Below are 15,760 nucleotides of genomic sequence, written 5' to 3' on the forward strand. Positions count from 1 at the left end.
TGGGGAATTAAGCGAGTTTTGGTTGGGTTGCCACCCCCGACCTTGGTAGCAAAACATTTTAGTGGCACCCCTAGCGGTCGAGCCACCGCTAAACAAAACTTTAGAAATATTTACAAAATGTGTTAATATTTATAAACATTTTATAAGTGAGTAATTGGCACATACAGTGGGTTATACAGTTGAGCTCAGAGGTCTTGGTTGAGATGACCCTGTAGTGATTTTACATTACATTTAATTAATGTAATGTAAATGTAAATGTAATGATTTTAAGTTTTAAAATGTATAAGCATTTATAAGGCTTATTTGTGAAAGTTATTATAAAGTGTAACCCAAACACTGGCCTTAAATTAATTTGATCATCATCGTTATCATCATTGAAATCAATATAATCAGAATTGTTTGACTTGTTTAATAGGTTACTTTCAAAATGAATCGAATACACTGTTCTAAAATTGGATTTGATGATACAATTTAGACCAACATCATCATTGCATTTTAGTCATTTATCAGACGCTATTATCTAGAGCGACTTACAGGAGCAATTAGGGAGAGTGACAGTTATTACAGGTGCAATTAGGGTTAAGTGTCTTGCTCAAGGGCACAGACAGATTTTTCACCTAGTTGGCACTTAACCACTAGGCTACCTGCCGCCCATCATCATTACCACCGCCACCAAATCAATATAATCAGAATATGTTAACCCTCTAGAGTCTAAGTCCTGCCTAAGCTTGGCAGTGGTTCTACTAAGCTAACATATGGAATTATTTTAAGTCATAGCAAAGATCATTTAGCTATTTGATTTAGAATTTTAAGACCCCTTTAAATAAAATGTAAAAAATAAATAAAACAATTATTTGATTAAACATTGAATTAGCCCATACAAACACACTGAATAACAGAGTCCCTACATGGAACAGATAGTCCCCCACAAAAATCTAAAATAAGTTTGTTCTGAAGTGTCTGTCCTACAGAGCTGTGAAAAAGTATTTGCCCCCTTTATGATTTTCTCTATTTTTGCATATTGTTAATACTGAATGTTATATCAGATCTTAAAGGGAACCTGAGATAACCCCCCCCCCCCCCAATTTTTTTTATACCTATTTATTAATGTACAAAGTTATGCAACACCTAATTCCCCTGTGTGAAAAAGTAATTACCCCCTTTCACCCAATAACTGGTTGTGCCACCTTTAGCTGCAATGACTGCAACCAAATGCTTCTTGTAGTTGTTGATCAGTCTCTCACATCGCTGTGAGGAATTTTGGCCCACTCTTGCATGCAGAACTGCTTAACTTAGTGACATTTGTGGGTTTTCAAGCATGAACTGCTCGTTTCAAGTCCTGCCACAGCATCTCAATTGGGATTAGGTCTGGACATTGACTAGGCCATTCCAAAACGAAACATTTGTTGCTTTTTAGCCACTTTCATGTAGACTCGATTGTGTTTTTGGATCATTGTTTTACTGCATGACCCAGCTGCGCTTCAGCTTCAGCTCACAGATGGCTGGCCTGACATTCTCCTGCAGAATTCTCTGATACAGAGCAGAATTCATGGTTCCTTCTATTAAACCAAGTCGTCCAGGTCCTGAGTCAGCATCCCCAAACCATCACACTACCACCGCCATGCTTGATCGTTGGTATGAGGTTCTTACTGTGGAATGCACTGTTTGGTTTTCGCCAGGTATTATAATAATAATACTACTACATGGGACTTATATAGCGCTTTCAAGGAAAGAACGTCGCTTTATTGAAATGAAAAAACAACAAAACAGAAGTCAAAACAAAACAGACTAAACAAAACATGAATAAAGAGAGGGGTGGGCTCAAATAAGGGAAAGAGTGTGATGTATCAGTGTAAGGGGAGGGCAGGGTCAGGATTTGGATACGAACCCGGTCTAGGGTAAGGGTCGGGATAGGGGTTAGGGTACTCTGCCACCTTTTACCACATATGCAGAAGTACAACATTGGCGGATGCAATGCAAAAAAAACATATCTCCAGCTTAAACTGATGGATTTTGATGGAAATGTTTTCATTATGCTAATTGGATTTTTACAGGGGTAACGGATAACGACTCTAAGGGGTTAAACACCTTTTAAAATCAATCGAAGGGCACATTCATATCCTGCTTGACAAAATGGTGGACGATAGATCCATGGATAGATTCACCTGACTTGGGTATCAAGGGACAGAGAGAATTGATAGAAGGGGGGAAGTGATGAAGGACATTACCAGTAAGGTGTTCCAATGAAGGATTTTCTCTTGGCAATGGTCATTGTGATTTGGGCCGAGACGCCAAAGTCAGCTGACAAGAAAATAATGAAAGATTTGAGAAACTGACTTTATAGTTATATTCCCATCTACAGTTGAAGTCGGAAGTTTACATCCACCTTACCCAAATACATTTAAACTCAGTTTTTCACAATTCCTGACATTTAATCCTAGTAAAAATTCACCGTCTGAGGTCAGTTAGGATCACCACTTTATTTTAAGAATGTGAAATGTCAGAATAATAGTAGAGAGAATGATTTATTTCAGCTTTTATTTCTTTCATCACATTCCCAGTGGCTCAGAGGTTTACATACACTCAATTAGTATTTGGTAGCATTGCCTTAAAATTGTTCAACTTGGGTCAAACGTTTCGGGTAGCCTTCCACAAGCTTCCCACAATAAGTTGGATGAATTTTGGCCCATTCCTCCTGACAGAGCTGGTGTAACTGAGTCAGGTTTGTAGGCCTCCATGCTCGCACACGCTTTTTCAGTTCTGCCTACAAATTTTCTATGGGATTGAGGTCAGGGCTTTGTGATGGCCACTCCAATACCTTGACTATCTTGTCCTTAAGCCATTTTGCCACAACTTTGGAAGTATGCTTGGGGTCATTGTCCATTTGGGAGACCCATTTGCGATCAAGCTTTAACTTCCTGACTGATGTCTTCAGATGTTGCTTCAATATATTCACATAATTCTCCTACCTCATAATGCCATCTATTTTGTAAAGTGCACCAGTCCCTCCTACAGCAAAACACAGCAACATGATGCTGCCACCCCAGTGCTTCACAGTTGGGATGGTGTTCTTCGGCTTGCAAGCCTCCCCCTTTTTCCTCCAAACATAACGACTGTCATTATGGCCAAACAGTTCTATTTTTGTTTCATCAGACCAGAGGACATTTCTCCAAAAAGTACGATCTTTGTCCCCATGTGCAGTTGCAAACCATAGTCTGGCTTTTTTATGGTGGGTTTGGAGCAGTGGCTTCTTCCTTGCTGAGCATCCTTTCAGGTTATGTCGATATAGGACTCGTTTTACTGTGGATATAGATACTTTTGTACTTCCTCCAGCATCTTCACAAGGTCCTTTGCTGTTGTTCTTGGATTGATTTGCACTTTTCGCATTAAAATACGTTAATCTCTAGGAGACAGAACCAGAACGCGTCTCCTTCATGAGCGGCATGGCGGCTGCGTGGTCCCATGGTGTTTATACTTGCGTACTATTGTTTGTACAGATGAATGTGGTACCTTTAGGCGTTTGGAAATTGCTCCCAAGGATGAACCAGACTTGTGGAGGTCTACAATTATTTTTCTGAGGTCTTGGCTGATTTCTTTTGATTTTCCCATGATGTCAAGCAAAGAGGCACTGAGTTTGAAGGTAAGCCTTGAAATACATCCACAGGTGCACCTCCAATTGACTCAAATGATGTCAATTAGCCTATCAGAAAAAAGCCATGACATCATTTTCTGGAATTTTCCAAGCTGTTTAAAGGCACAGTCAACTTAGTGTATGTAAACTTCTTACCCACTGGAATTGTGATACAGTGAATTATAAGTGAAATAATCTGTCTGTAAACAATGGTTGGAAAAATTACTCGTGTCATGTACAAAGTAGATGTCCTAACCGACTTACCAAAACTATAGTTTGTTAACAAGAAATGTGTGGAGTGGTTGAAAAAATAGTTTTGGTGACTCCAACCTAAGTGTATGTAAACTTCCAACTTCAGCTGTAAATGTCCAAATGCAATCAACAGTTTATCACTAATACAGTGAATGTCTAATAAATGTTTGATGACCATTTCCTAAGCCTGGTTCGCTCTGTAGTAAATTATAAATTATGCATAGCAATGTTGAAATCAATGAAAATCATGCAATGCTCATGCATTGTAGTAATTTACATTTTTTGTAAGCTGGTGCAGGTAATATTTCCAAAAGGAATATGATATAAATTGTAGTGGTAGCACTGATATACAATTACTCCAATCACTGTCCAAGCATCTCAGAATTGATTTAGCCTACTATACACATTGAATATAAAAACACACACACATTGAACATAAACACACACACACACACACACACACACACACACACACACACACACACACACACACACACACACACACAATGTGAAAGCAGAAGGTGCTATTCACAGCCAAGCGCAATTAACAGCTTGTCAATCATCGCCAGGTGGCGATTCACATACTCACCAATTGCCATTATTCATCATATTGAAACACACACATCAAAGAAAACAGTTGGACGTCTGGAGTCCTTACCTAGTTTGACGTACCCGTTGTCCGTCAACAGTATGTTTGCTCCCTTTGTGCAGATAAAAGAAAATTACAACTTCAATGGATTTGCAGTTGCATAGGCTTATGTAAGCATTTAGTACGTTTTTACATATTTTTTCTCAACAACATATCAAATGTCTAACTAACTTGTATCTGCACATTTTCAATGCAGTTTCATTTATGCAGCAGTCTCTTAACAAGGCTATCTATCGAACGCAACTTCACATGGGAACGACCAAACGGGAAAAGCCTGAAGTGACTTTGAAAGATGTCTTGTTGGGGATTAAAATGGTGGCTATTAGTGTCAGAAATGTTTTTATAATGGCTATTACCCATCTATGCCAAGAAATTCCAGAGGAACACACTAAACTACTGTAAATGTTTTTTGTACATGTCTGGGTGAAGGTGTTATTGGTCTATTTGAGTGTAGGTACAAGCTTGTGTAAAATTATTTTCTTGAAGAGGACAATAAACTCTATTCTATCCTAATTTACACAATGCCTGAAACGGTTATTGTCCCTGTCCCACCTTACCTTTGTGCACTCAATTCTATTCTATGCAATGGAACCTGCCATTTTCCCACCTTACTTTTATGTCTCTGTGCATTTTCCCTTTGTTGTGTAGATAGTAGAGACCCTGTGGAGGGGAAAATGCAGACAGTGAGTCAGTCTATTGACCTCTTCACAAATAATATCCCATCCTAATACGGTGTCCCTTTTAAGCCAATTCACATTCAACCAAAATCAGCCACATACTTTTCCAAAGCATAAGAGAATTGTCATTTTACCAGGAAAGGAACAGTCTGTTTACTTATTTTTGGAGGATTTGTAATAGTGGATTTATTATGATATAATAGTTGTGTGTATCAAAATCGAACAAATCAATAACAACAATAGTCCTACGATGTTGCTATTGCCAACGCCCGTTTTCAATCTCATTTCGAGCGGATGGATAAAATCAAAAGTAAGAGGCAGTTCAAAGGCTTTGAGCTGAAAGACATCTGTCTGAAGAAGAGTGAATGCTTGAGTGCTGGAAGAGGCAAACTGAATGGACGTACCTGAAGAGTTTCTCGAGACATGTAGGCTATTTGTGATTCTGTAAGAGGCCCCGTCACTGAAAGATAAGGAGAGACATGGTTGGAGCCTGAGAAACACTGGTGCTTTATTAAAAGGTTCCTCGCCATTGGTTATTGAGATAACATCTGGTACCTGAACTCAAATGTATCATGTATTTCATTAGTATTATTTCAGCTAAAGGTCTTATGTGGGCACACATCTGCATTTCAAGTTACATCAATATTGCTTGTTGGTTAAATTTGCCCCTAAAAATGTACAGTTTTTGTGTCATTTAACCTCAGCTTCAACCACAAATCAACAATAGGGGTTCAAGGTGGGCAATGTAGGTTCAGGGTTCACAATTGGATGTTGATCTGACAGCTTTACCTGGCAACGTTAGGTTATTTGAAGGTCATTATTGGGACTCTAGAATAGTTATAACTGGACTGAACAGACCAGGCACAACAGGACCCTATTAAAAACAGAACAAAAATATATTTGCTACTGAATTAGACAGAGCTAGATTCCTACGTTCTTCTTAGATTTCGATAACATTTATAGTAGTATACAGTAAATTGCATATTCTCGATGAGATCGCCTGTATAATCAAATAAAATAACAGTCTATTCAAACATGATCCTCCGGAATTGACTCACATGTCTGTCTGTCTGCCTGTCTTCAGTTTGAGTGAGAACACACATCGTACTCTATCCTGCTCCAATCCTAGGCTGTGTGGGAGTGCTTTGGCCATACCATTGAGAGACTAATCTTCTTAAACGTTCTACTAAGTAGATTGCAAGTCATGATGGCACCAGTTGATTGGGCTCTGATTAAAAGATGCAGTTAGTCACATGATGGAGTTAATTAAACTAACTTTCTCTTACAGCTCTAAGGGGTATATCAAAAAGCAGGGTCACCAAGTTAGCCAGTTGATTCAATTATAACGTTCCCATTTTATTCTTTATATTTTACCTTTATTTAACTAGGCAAGGCAGTTAAGAACAAATTCTTATTTTCAATGACAGCCTTGGAACAGTGGGTTATAACTCCCTCGTTCAGTGGCAGAACGACAGATTTTTACCTTGTCAGCTCGGGGATCGATCTTGCAACCTTTCGGTTACTAGTCCAACGCTCTAACCACTCTAACCACCACCTGCCGCCCCTTTCAAGCTTATCTTTCCAAAAAATGAGGAATTTACTTCTAAATAGTTACACAGGTTAGCTGGCTAACTCATTGATCCTGTTTGATGGGTTCTGACTTCTAAACGTGAAATATTGTTAATCATCAGGTATCCTTTGGAAAGGAGAAGGGCCACAGTCTGGTTTCTACACCAGAAGTTAATGGTTATCTGAAGGAGGAATGTATATGGTGGAGTCAATTAAGTTTGGACATGTGTAAAGGAAAGGCAATGAAACGGTTGCAGTCACTGATAAGGGTGGAGAGCTGTGGATTAGTGAGGAATGGGGGCAGAGGTCAGGTCAGGTCACATTAAGGGAGAAGGAACAGTTTATTAACCGCATCACTTAACTTCCTACCTAGAAATAAAGATGTAATGTTTAGAGGGAAGGAGGAGACTTCACCCAAATTGGGGTATATATACTTGTGCTGGTGGAAACATGTCTTTGTTTGTTCAGCTGTCTGACCCATAGGGTGAATAAACTTGGGTTTGAGATTTACTAATCGTCCGCGAGTTAGAACCTAACATGTTTAAATCGGAAAACTCAGTCTAAAATTACCTCCTTCCTTTATATTCTTTCTTTCATCGGCACTGACCCGAAATAACCTATACAGGTGACAGCATACTCCCAGCTAGGGTCTACCATACTGCTTTCACCTATCCTCCATGTTCAGATCAATGCAGATGGAAAGGAGAAAAGGAGAGGAAGCTATGTTAGACTAATCAACATGCCCCCTTAAGCCTTGTTAAGAATATCCAACAACTAAACGATGGAGGTTAAAGGAATGTAACGATGCGACAAACCTACTGGGCATTGTGAAGGCCACGAGGGACAGTGCGCCGAGCACGCAAGCCTTCCGTTTCGGTGACCCTCTATTTACTCCGGAGACCTAGACGGAGCCTAGGGTTGGGGACATTATGAGCAGCGTGTCGTCTCCGTGGCAGCGGGGAGCCGATAGGTGGGAGGATGAGATCAACGGTAGTTGGTGGTGTCGACTGCTGTTCTGTCTCTCTAATGAGGGGCCTCGCAGCCGACTGAGCCCAGCACCGCCATTACGAGCAAAATCAACACCGTCTCTGTGTGAGTGTGTGTATGTGTGTGTCTGTGTGTGCACACAAGTGCAACAACAGCTGCTAAAAGACGGCTGCTCTAATGACCTGTTCTTTAAATGGGCGATCTGCAGTTCGAACAATTACAAAGTGGTCACGCCACCAGTACTTTCGTAAATAGCTCAGGGATGGGGCTGAAGAAATGTAACTACTCAAATGTATAGATGGAGCTATGGATGAAAAAACTGATCACCCATGACATCAAACTTAAAGTTTTAGCCATGTTTTAAATCTATACAGTTTTTGTTTACAACTACAACGTCTACAAATATTGGCGTAAAACCAGCTTATATTTTGGGTTGTGATGGGGTAAGACAGCTGAACTAAGCGCGTGAGGCAATTTCTAAGTTACATTCTTCTAAAATAAAATGGATATATATCATCTCTTTTAAAGTCCAAAAATGGATGTAGCAACTGCAGATGATCCCTTTAACGACCAAGACAAGAAGAAGAAAAAGCGTAATAAGAATCTGTTAACTGTCTGTCTGGTTATGTGGTAGGAGCTAGGTTACGTCCTACATGGCAACCGATTCCCCCTGGGCCGTACTATAAAGTAGTGTACTATAAAAGGGAATAGGGTGCCATTTGGGACGTACCCCTAGTAAGAGGACATCTAGCTTGAGTGAGGAATTAGCTTAAACCATACACCGAAACGTATTGAATTTTCAAATGCTTGTGTGCGCGTGTGTATGTGTGTGTGTGTGTGTGTTTGTGCACTGTATGTTGTTGTGTATGCTTACCGTGATATATGTCTTGTAGGGACCCTCCCCCGCAATATTCCATACATATCCATAATTTATCTCTCCTGTAAAGAGCAAAAGGAAACAAATTACATTACAATCGATACTGTACGGCTCAAAATAGTCCGAGAGAAAAGCAAAAGCAAAGAGGCGGGGTGGAGTCTGGCGGGGGGGGGGGGGGGGGCAGAGCGAGAGTATGGATGAATGCTTTTGGGAGTCTTTTTCTAGGTTGTGACACAGCATGATGCGGTTTGGCTATTAGGCCACAACTGCCCTCCGGCCAACCAATGCGTTAAAACTTCTCAAAATGGCCACCCTCCACCTCCCTCACCTCCCCTTGTCTTGAGCAGTTCAATACAAAGCATTTCCCCGGAGTTAGCAATTAGCCACATTGTTAGCATGCAACCGTTAGTGCGGCTTGGAACGGAGGCTCTGACCGTAGCTTGGCTGCAGTGGAGAACAACTCTATGCTGAGCCTGTGTGTGTGTGTGTACTACAAAGCCTGAGAGTGGCTGGGAATTGACTGAGCCAGGGCAGGGGTGGAGGAGGGAAGGGTAGGTTAGGGATGGTGGCGGAGGAAGCACGGGGTACGGCCCTTTAAATATGCTACCTTAAGTAACTGCCAAAGTAGGCCACGATGTTAGAATGCTTGCAGTCCTTCATCATGACGATTTCCTGCTGCACCACCACAAAGTCCTCTCCTGTGGAGAGACGGCAGACGTGAGGCAAGGTGAGAAGAGAGACAAATTAACATACGTACATAAACACACATTTATAAACACATACACACATAAATGTATACAAACTTGAATATGTTTTGTGTACACTACCGGTCAAAAGTTCTAGAACACCTACTCATTCAAGGGTTTTTCTTTCTTTTTACTATTTTCTACTTTGTAGAATAACAGTGAAGACATGAAAAATATGAAATAACACATATGGAATCATGTAGTAACCAAAAAAGTGTTAAACAAATCAAATATATTTTATATTTGAGATTCTTCAAATAGCCACCCTTAGCCTTGATGAGAGCTTTGCACACTCTTGGCATTCTCTGAAAAAGCTTCATGAGGTAGTCACCTGGAATGCATTTCAATTAACAGGTGTGCCTTCTTAAAAGTTAATTTGTGGAATTTCTTTCCTTCTCAATGCATTTCAGCCAATCAGTTGTGTTGTGACAAGGTAGGGGTGGTATACAGAAGATAGCCCTATTTGGTAAAGACCAAGTCCATATTATGGCAAGAACAGCTCAAATAAGCAAAGAGAAACGACAGTCCATCATTACTTTAAGATATGAAGGTCGGTCAATACGGAACATTTCAAGAACTTTGAAAGTGCAGTGGCAAGACCCATCAAGATCTATGATGAAACTAGCGGAGTGAAGGAAAATGCTTTTCCAACAGTCTTGAAGGAGTTCCCACATATGCTGAGCACTTGTTGGCTCAGCATATGTGGAAACTCCTTCAAGACTGTTGGAAAAGCATTCCAGGTGAAGCTGGTTGAGAGAATGCCAAGAGTGTGCAAAGCTGTCATCAAGGCAAAGGGTGGCTATTTGAAGAATCTCAAATATAAAATACATTTTGATTTGTTTAACACTTTTTGGTTAATATATGATTCCATATGTGTTATTTCACAGTTTTGACGTCTTCACTACTATTCTACAATGTAGAAACTAAAGAAAAACCCTTGAATTAGTAGGTGTTCTAAAACTTTGGACCGGTAGTGTATGTCCACAATGAAACACTGAAACACTTTAAAAGGAACTTAAGCTGCTTCTACATGAATAAAATGGCATAAAATTTGTTTGAATTATATATATTTTTTTATACAGACACGATTGGACCACCTCGCTGAACCAAAGCACTCTGGCAAGACTAGTTGGGAACTTACAGAATGGGCCAAAAAGTAAGCAGACAATTACAAACTGTGCAATAGTCTGCATACTGACCCGATGCGCAGAGATAATGGCTCGGAGGATTGATTTAGCAGAATCAATGCGTTATTTGTAATCTATGCTAGTCCCTTTTGATGAAGGCATCTGTCAAACCGGCAAAGCTATCGGTGCAAACTTTAAGCTACACACCTCCCAAATGAGGACCATACATCTCAGAATCAATGAGCCGCACGACGTCCAACTACGATCACTGAGGGGAATCAATTCCACAGATCATAATTACACAGGCTGGGAATATTCAGTTTGGCAGCTTGTCAACACCACCAGAAGGCCAGTGTTTCCTGACACTCAACGTTATTCTAATGCAGGGGAGTGCGATGGACTTGGAAACTGGGGATATAGAAACCAATAGAAGCTACGTTTTAGAGGCATGTCTCCTTGAGGTTGCACTCAAACACATGCACGTGCACACCCACTCACAGATAAGAAATTATCTCAATGACAAGGCGGCAGTAAATAGCCCTTGATTAAAACCCACTGGGGATGCTTGCATTTCGATTTTAGCACTTCTGTCAATACGGGATGCGTGCCGCCCATTCAAATCCCGCACTCTCCATCAGCACTGTTGCTATGTCAGCGCATTTCTCCCAGGCAGAGCAATCGAGTGCAGCTCCACCCGATGCTTCTTCAGAGGGAGAAGCAGGGCACGTTTATTGGTTTTAACGAGAAATGACTGCTCATGAAGCTCTCCCTCGCCTTCGATTGGCCCAAGGGACTGAAGGCAGGGCCCGGTTGATTGGCTGATTGGGCGAGAATCACTTTCTTTCCTTTTTTTTTCTCCGACAATGTCCCCTGGGGTTTGTGGACCTGACGGCGCCGATCTGGGCTGACCTTGATCTCTGGCTCGGATCTCAACATCTATAAGCATGTGCGTCATCTCATGCGCGGCGGGACAAACGCTTTGCAGGAGAGAGAGAGAGAACAAAGTCACTTTAGTGTGACTGCTGGCTTAATGATGGACGCTCCAGGCCTCATTAAAAAGCTGATCTATGTTTTTTTTTAACACCTCTCTCTCGCCACTCTTCAATATTTCTAAGCCTGTCATTCGCTCTGCATTCAAAATCCCTTCTGTAGCCTCAATGAGAGATGAAAATAAATATGTATGCTGGTTTATGTAATGGCTCATTAAAATGTATGGAACATGCTAGATATGCAAGGCGAGGGTTGTGAATAGAGTTAGCGCCGCAGCAAAAACAAAAAGCCCTATTAATAAAGTTTACACGGACCCTATGATGAATTAAATATCGGTGGGGGGGGGGGGGTTTGCGGGTCTTTTTCTGCTTACGGCCCTCCTCCCGAGGGAGCGTCCCAGGATTCACTTTCAACAGTGACCAAGGTCAGATGGCCCTGGTGCTTCCTGTCGTGGTGAGCCTGTCCTTCTCCGGTGACGCAGTGACATTTTCCCAGTACGGAAGAGATTGGAGAGAGGGACTGACTGTGTAGGATACTCTGGTTGAAGTTTCCCCTAGGTACAGATCCAGGATTAGCGTCTCCTGCTCCAATTATAACCTTAACCATTAGTGGGGAAAAGGCTAAACTGACCCAAGATCACCATCTAGGGGCATGTAGGACTGGGGGAGACGCCTTACTACGGACTGCCATCACCTCTACGTGCTAATACCAAAGGAGTGACTTTGGATAAACTCCTGCACACTTATCTCGAGCTTGCCAGAATGAGTCTTTGGACTCAAAACAATTTATAAATATGTTATATTTAGAACACAAGTGGAGATTTACTGGCTTATTACAGAGATGTAATGTTAGCTGAATTGCTTACATTTTTTTTTAAAGTTAAGAACATGGCGTAACAATAACTCAAAAAGTATATTTTTTTCTTTTGTCATTAATTTAATCTTATGTATTCTTTTTGACCACAATATCCTACAAATACATGGAATTAAGTATTTATCTGCAGTTACAAAACAATGTTTAATAATTACATTCTGGTCACTAAGCACTTAAATATTGTAACTGTACGGACCAATGGTAGTTTTAATTTGGACTATTTAGCAAACAGTAGTGAATTTTTCCTTTCATCCAAGGTGACATGGAATAAAGCAGTGTACTAAGCAATAGGATGCCCCCTTTGGGATGCTCACATACGCTGACAGTAAGCAAGGACCTCATAATATGATCTCATGTTGGCTAATTGAACAGCAAATATTGGCAAATACCATGGAGGACTGGAAGTCATCACGGTTGTGCTCATTAGGCACCAAACGGAAGAAAACGGAATTAAACAGAAACGCTCATTTTGGTTTTTCGTTGCAAAATGTTTTTAAAAACTTTTCCAGTTGCATGCCCTAATGAACAGGATCGAGATTTGGGGGAGGGAGCCTTGTGCAAACAGATTGGCTGCGTTGCAATCTATTGGAGCAGTTCCAAAGATCTTGGCAGCCTCTAACCCAGATTCTTGGACTGTACATGAACATCACAAAGCACAAGATGAATATAAAGCCTGGCAGCCAGCCCAAATGAAAATGAATTTGTGACCGTGATGCCATTTGAAAATCAAACACAGATTAGAACAAATTGGAACAAGTCAAAAAAGCACATATTAAATGACTTATTTGAATTCTGCACAGCATGCCACTAAAGCGAGATGAGCCAATGAGATCCCAGCAAACTGTTGCTAGGGAATATTAGTTGGGCTTGCATTGAAAGCATCTTTGGGAAACAGTTTTACATTTGAGATTGAAACAGACTGGCAGATATAACAAGGTGCTGAATATGGTGTCCGGCGTTGGTTAACTGTGACATTGTCACACCCTGGCCATAGAGAGGTTTTTATTCTCTATTTTGGTTAGGCCAGGGTGTGACTTAGTGTGGGCATTCCATGTTCCTTTTTCTATGTTTTGGTATTTCTTTGTTTTGGCCGGGTATGGCTCTCAATCAGGGACAGCTGTCTATCGTTGTCTCTGATTGGGAACCATACTTAGGTAGCCTTTTCCCACAGGGTTGGTGTGGGTAGTTGTTTTCTGTTTGGTGTGTTCACCTGACAGAGCTGTTGCGTTTAGTGTTTTGTTTCAGTGTTCAGTTATAATAAACATCATGAACACGTACCACGCTGCGCTTTGGTCTACTCCTTCTTCCACAGATAACCGTTACAGACATGTTAGAGGGTGTTAGCCGCCCACCCATTATTTTGTCTTTTAACCCTTTTTCCTCCCCAATTTCATGGTATCCAATTGGTAGTTACAGTCTTGTCTCATTGCTGCAACTCCCGTACGGACTCGGGAGAGGCGAAGGTCGAGAGCCGTGCGTCCACCAAAACACAACCCAGCCAAGCCGCACTGCTTCTTGACACAATGCCCACTTAACCCGGAAGCCAGCCGCACAAATGTGTCGGAGGAAACACCGTACACCTGGCGACCGTGTCAGCGTGCACTGCACCCGGCCCACCACAGGAGTCGCTAGTGCGCGATGGGACAAGGACATCCCTGCCAGCCAAACCCTCCCCTAACCCGGACAATGCTGGGCCAATGGTGCGCCGCCCCATGAGACTCTCGATCACGGACGGCATGCGACAGAGCCTGAACTCTAACCCAGAATCTCTAGTGGCACAGCTAGCACAGCAATGCAGTGTCTTAGACCACTGCGCCACTCGGGTTGGCCCCAGCCGCTCACCCTTGGTGTGTCTGTGTGTTAGTCCACTCCACACACTATAATAGTTAATCACTCAGCCTATGTCTAGGCTACATAGGTTTCCATGGTCCTGGCATTGACGACACGTCTTGAGCCATCGACCGTCACCAAGAAACACACTCATGGACACCATGGCGACATCTGTCAAGAGTGCTTGCTGCCCTGGCCGTGATGCGTACTGACAAGCACCTCCATGTCACTCCACGCTGTCACAGTGGATTGTGGCACCTTCCCCTCGTCATGCCGCGCTGTTGGCATTTTAAGGAGATAGGGGAAAACCTTGGCCACATTAATGTTAGATGGGGTTCCTGCAGTGCGTTAGCGTGAATGGCTAATAAGAGACCTCCAGGCCGAAATCGACTGTATGTGGTCCACCTGATAAATCTGGGCACACACACACTCTCTCTCACTCTTTAAAGCTTCTGACCCCTTTCCAGCTCCAATTGTCACTGTCAATCTAGCAAACCATCAAAGCCATGTCTGGTGCATTCTCTACCTCTAATGTACTGTAAGAAGAAAATAATGCATTTAACCCATAGACATCAGCATGGAAAGTTCAAACAACATCAGAAACCCCATCTTGGACGTTGTCTTAAGCCCGTGGATGTGTCACAAATGATAAGTCACTATTTTTAACCAGAGCCCAAAGGGCCCTGGTCAAAAGTAGTTCACTGCATAGGGAATAGTCATTAGAGACGCAACCTTGAAGTGACTGGTATTCCCAACAACTTCACAGTACAGTGTTCTTTTATGATAAACTGACTCACACACCTAACATTGATGATCTTTCATAAAGATGGCCTTGAAAAAAGTGCCTTGAGCGACTACATGCAGAGGGCAAAATACACTCCTATTGGCCTATTGATTTGATTGATGCCTCGCACGTCCCTCTGCGCCAGTCCTGCATGTTAACTCCGTCACACAGGCCTCTGCATAGAAGACCATGTGATGTTGTATAGAATATGGTTCTATGGAACTCATTAATGAACATTTAAAGATATGGGGCATATCAGTTGTATTACAATCCACACCTGTTTAAGATTAAAGGGATAGTTCACCCAAATTACAAAATGTCTTATTTGTTTCCTTACCCTGAACGCAGTCTATGCCATGGACAATGAGACTCTGTAAGAACTGCTCACAAGGTAAGGTTACAAATATGTCATTTTGTCATTTGGCTTACTATCCCTTTAAATAAATAAAACATGGTTTACAATCAGCTGTGGATGATAACACAACTGACACAAATCAAATGTTAGAAATGACCATAGCATGAGCACAACCTAAGAATATGCCACAAATAAACCCCAAATCAATTCCTGTTATTGTAGAATTATGCAGTGTCCTTACAAGAATAGACACACGAAGGGAGGGAGAGGGAACTTGCAGCAAATCAATAGTGCCTATTAAAGTTAAAAGCGCTACGACAGAGGTCCCCTAGTCCAAAAGCCTTGCAGAAATACTCTAGTCTTGAGTGTCAATACTAAAGCTGCTTCCCAAATGGCACCCTATTCCCTATGTA

General features: G+C 41.7%; 1 protein-coding gene across 3 annotated transcripts in view; it reads right to left on the reverse strand.

The window, feature by feature from the left end:
• The window catches only part of LOC115178844 (mitogen-activated protein kinase kinase kinase kinase 3), a 119,333-nt gene that overhangs the window by 53,575 nt on the left and 49,998 nt on the right, over positions 1 to 15,760 (reverse strand). For all 3 annotated transcript variants that reach the window (XM_029740205.1, XM_029740204.1, XM_029740206.1), the window contains 6 exons: positions 9,250 to 9,340; positions 8,640 to 8,704; positions 5,614 to 5,669; positions 5,145 to 5,192; positions 4,542 to 4,584; positions 2,229 to 2,301 (listed from right to left, as the gene is read on the reverse strand). In XM_029740205.1, the coding sequence (XP_029596065.1) occupies positions 2,229 to 2,301; positions 4,542 to 4,584; positions 5,145 to 5,192; positions 5,614 to 5,669; positions 8,640 to 8,704; positions 9,250 to 9,340 (376 nt within the window). The remainder of the gene's footprint in view (positions 1 to 2,228; positions 2,302 to 4,541; positions 4,585 to 5,144; positions 5,193 to 5,613; positions 5,670 to 8,639; positions 8,705 to 9,249; positions 9,341 to 15,760) is intronic.

The sequence above is a fragment of the Salmo trutta genome, chromosome 38 (assembly GCF_901001165.1).
Source record: "Salmo trutta chromosome 38, fSalTru1.1, whole genome shotgun sequence".
NCBI lineage: Eukaryota > Metazoa > Chordata > Actinopteri > Salmoniformes > Salmonidae > Salmo > Salmo trutta.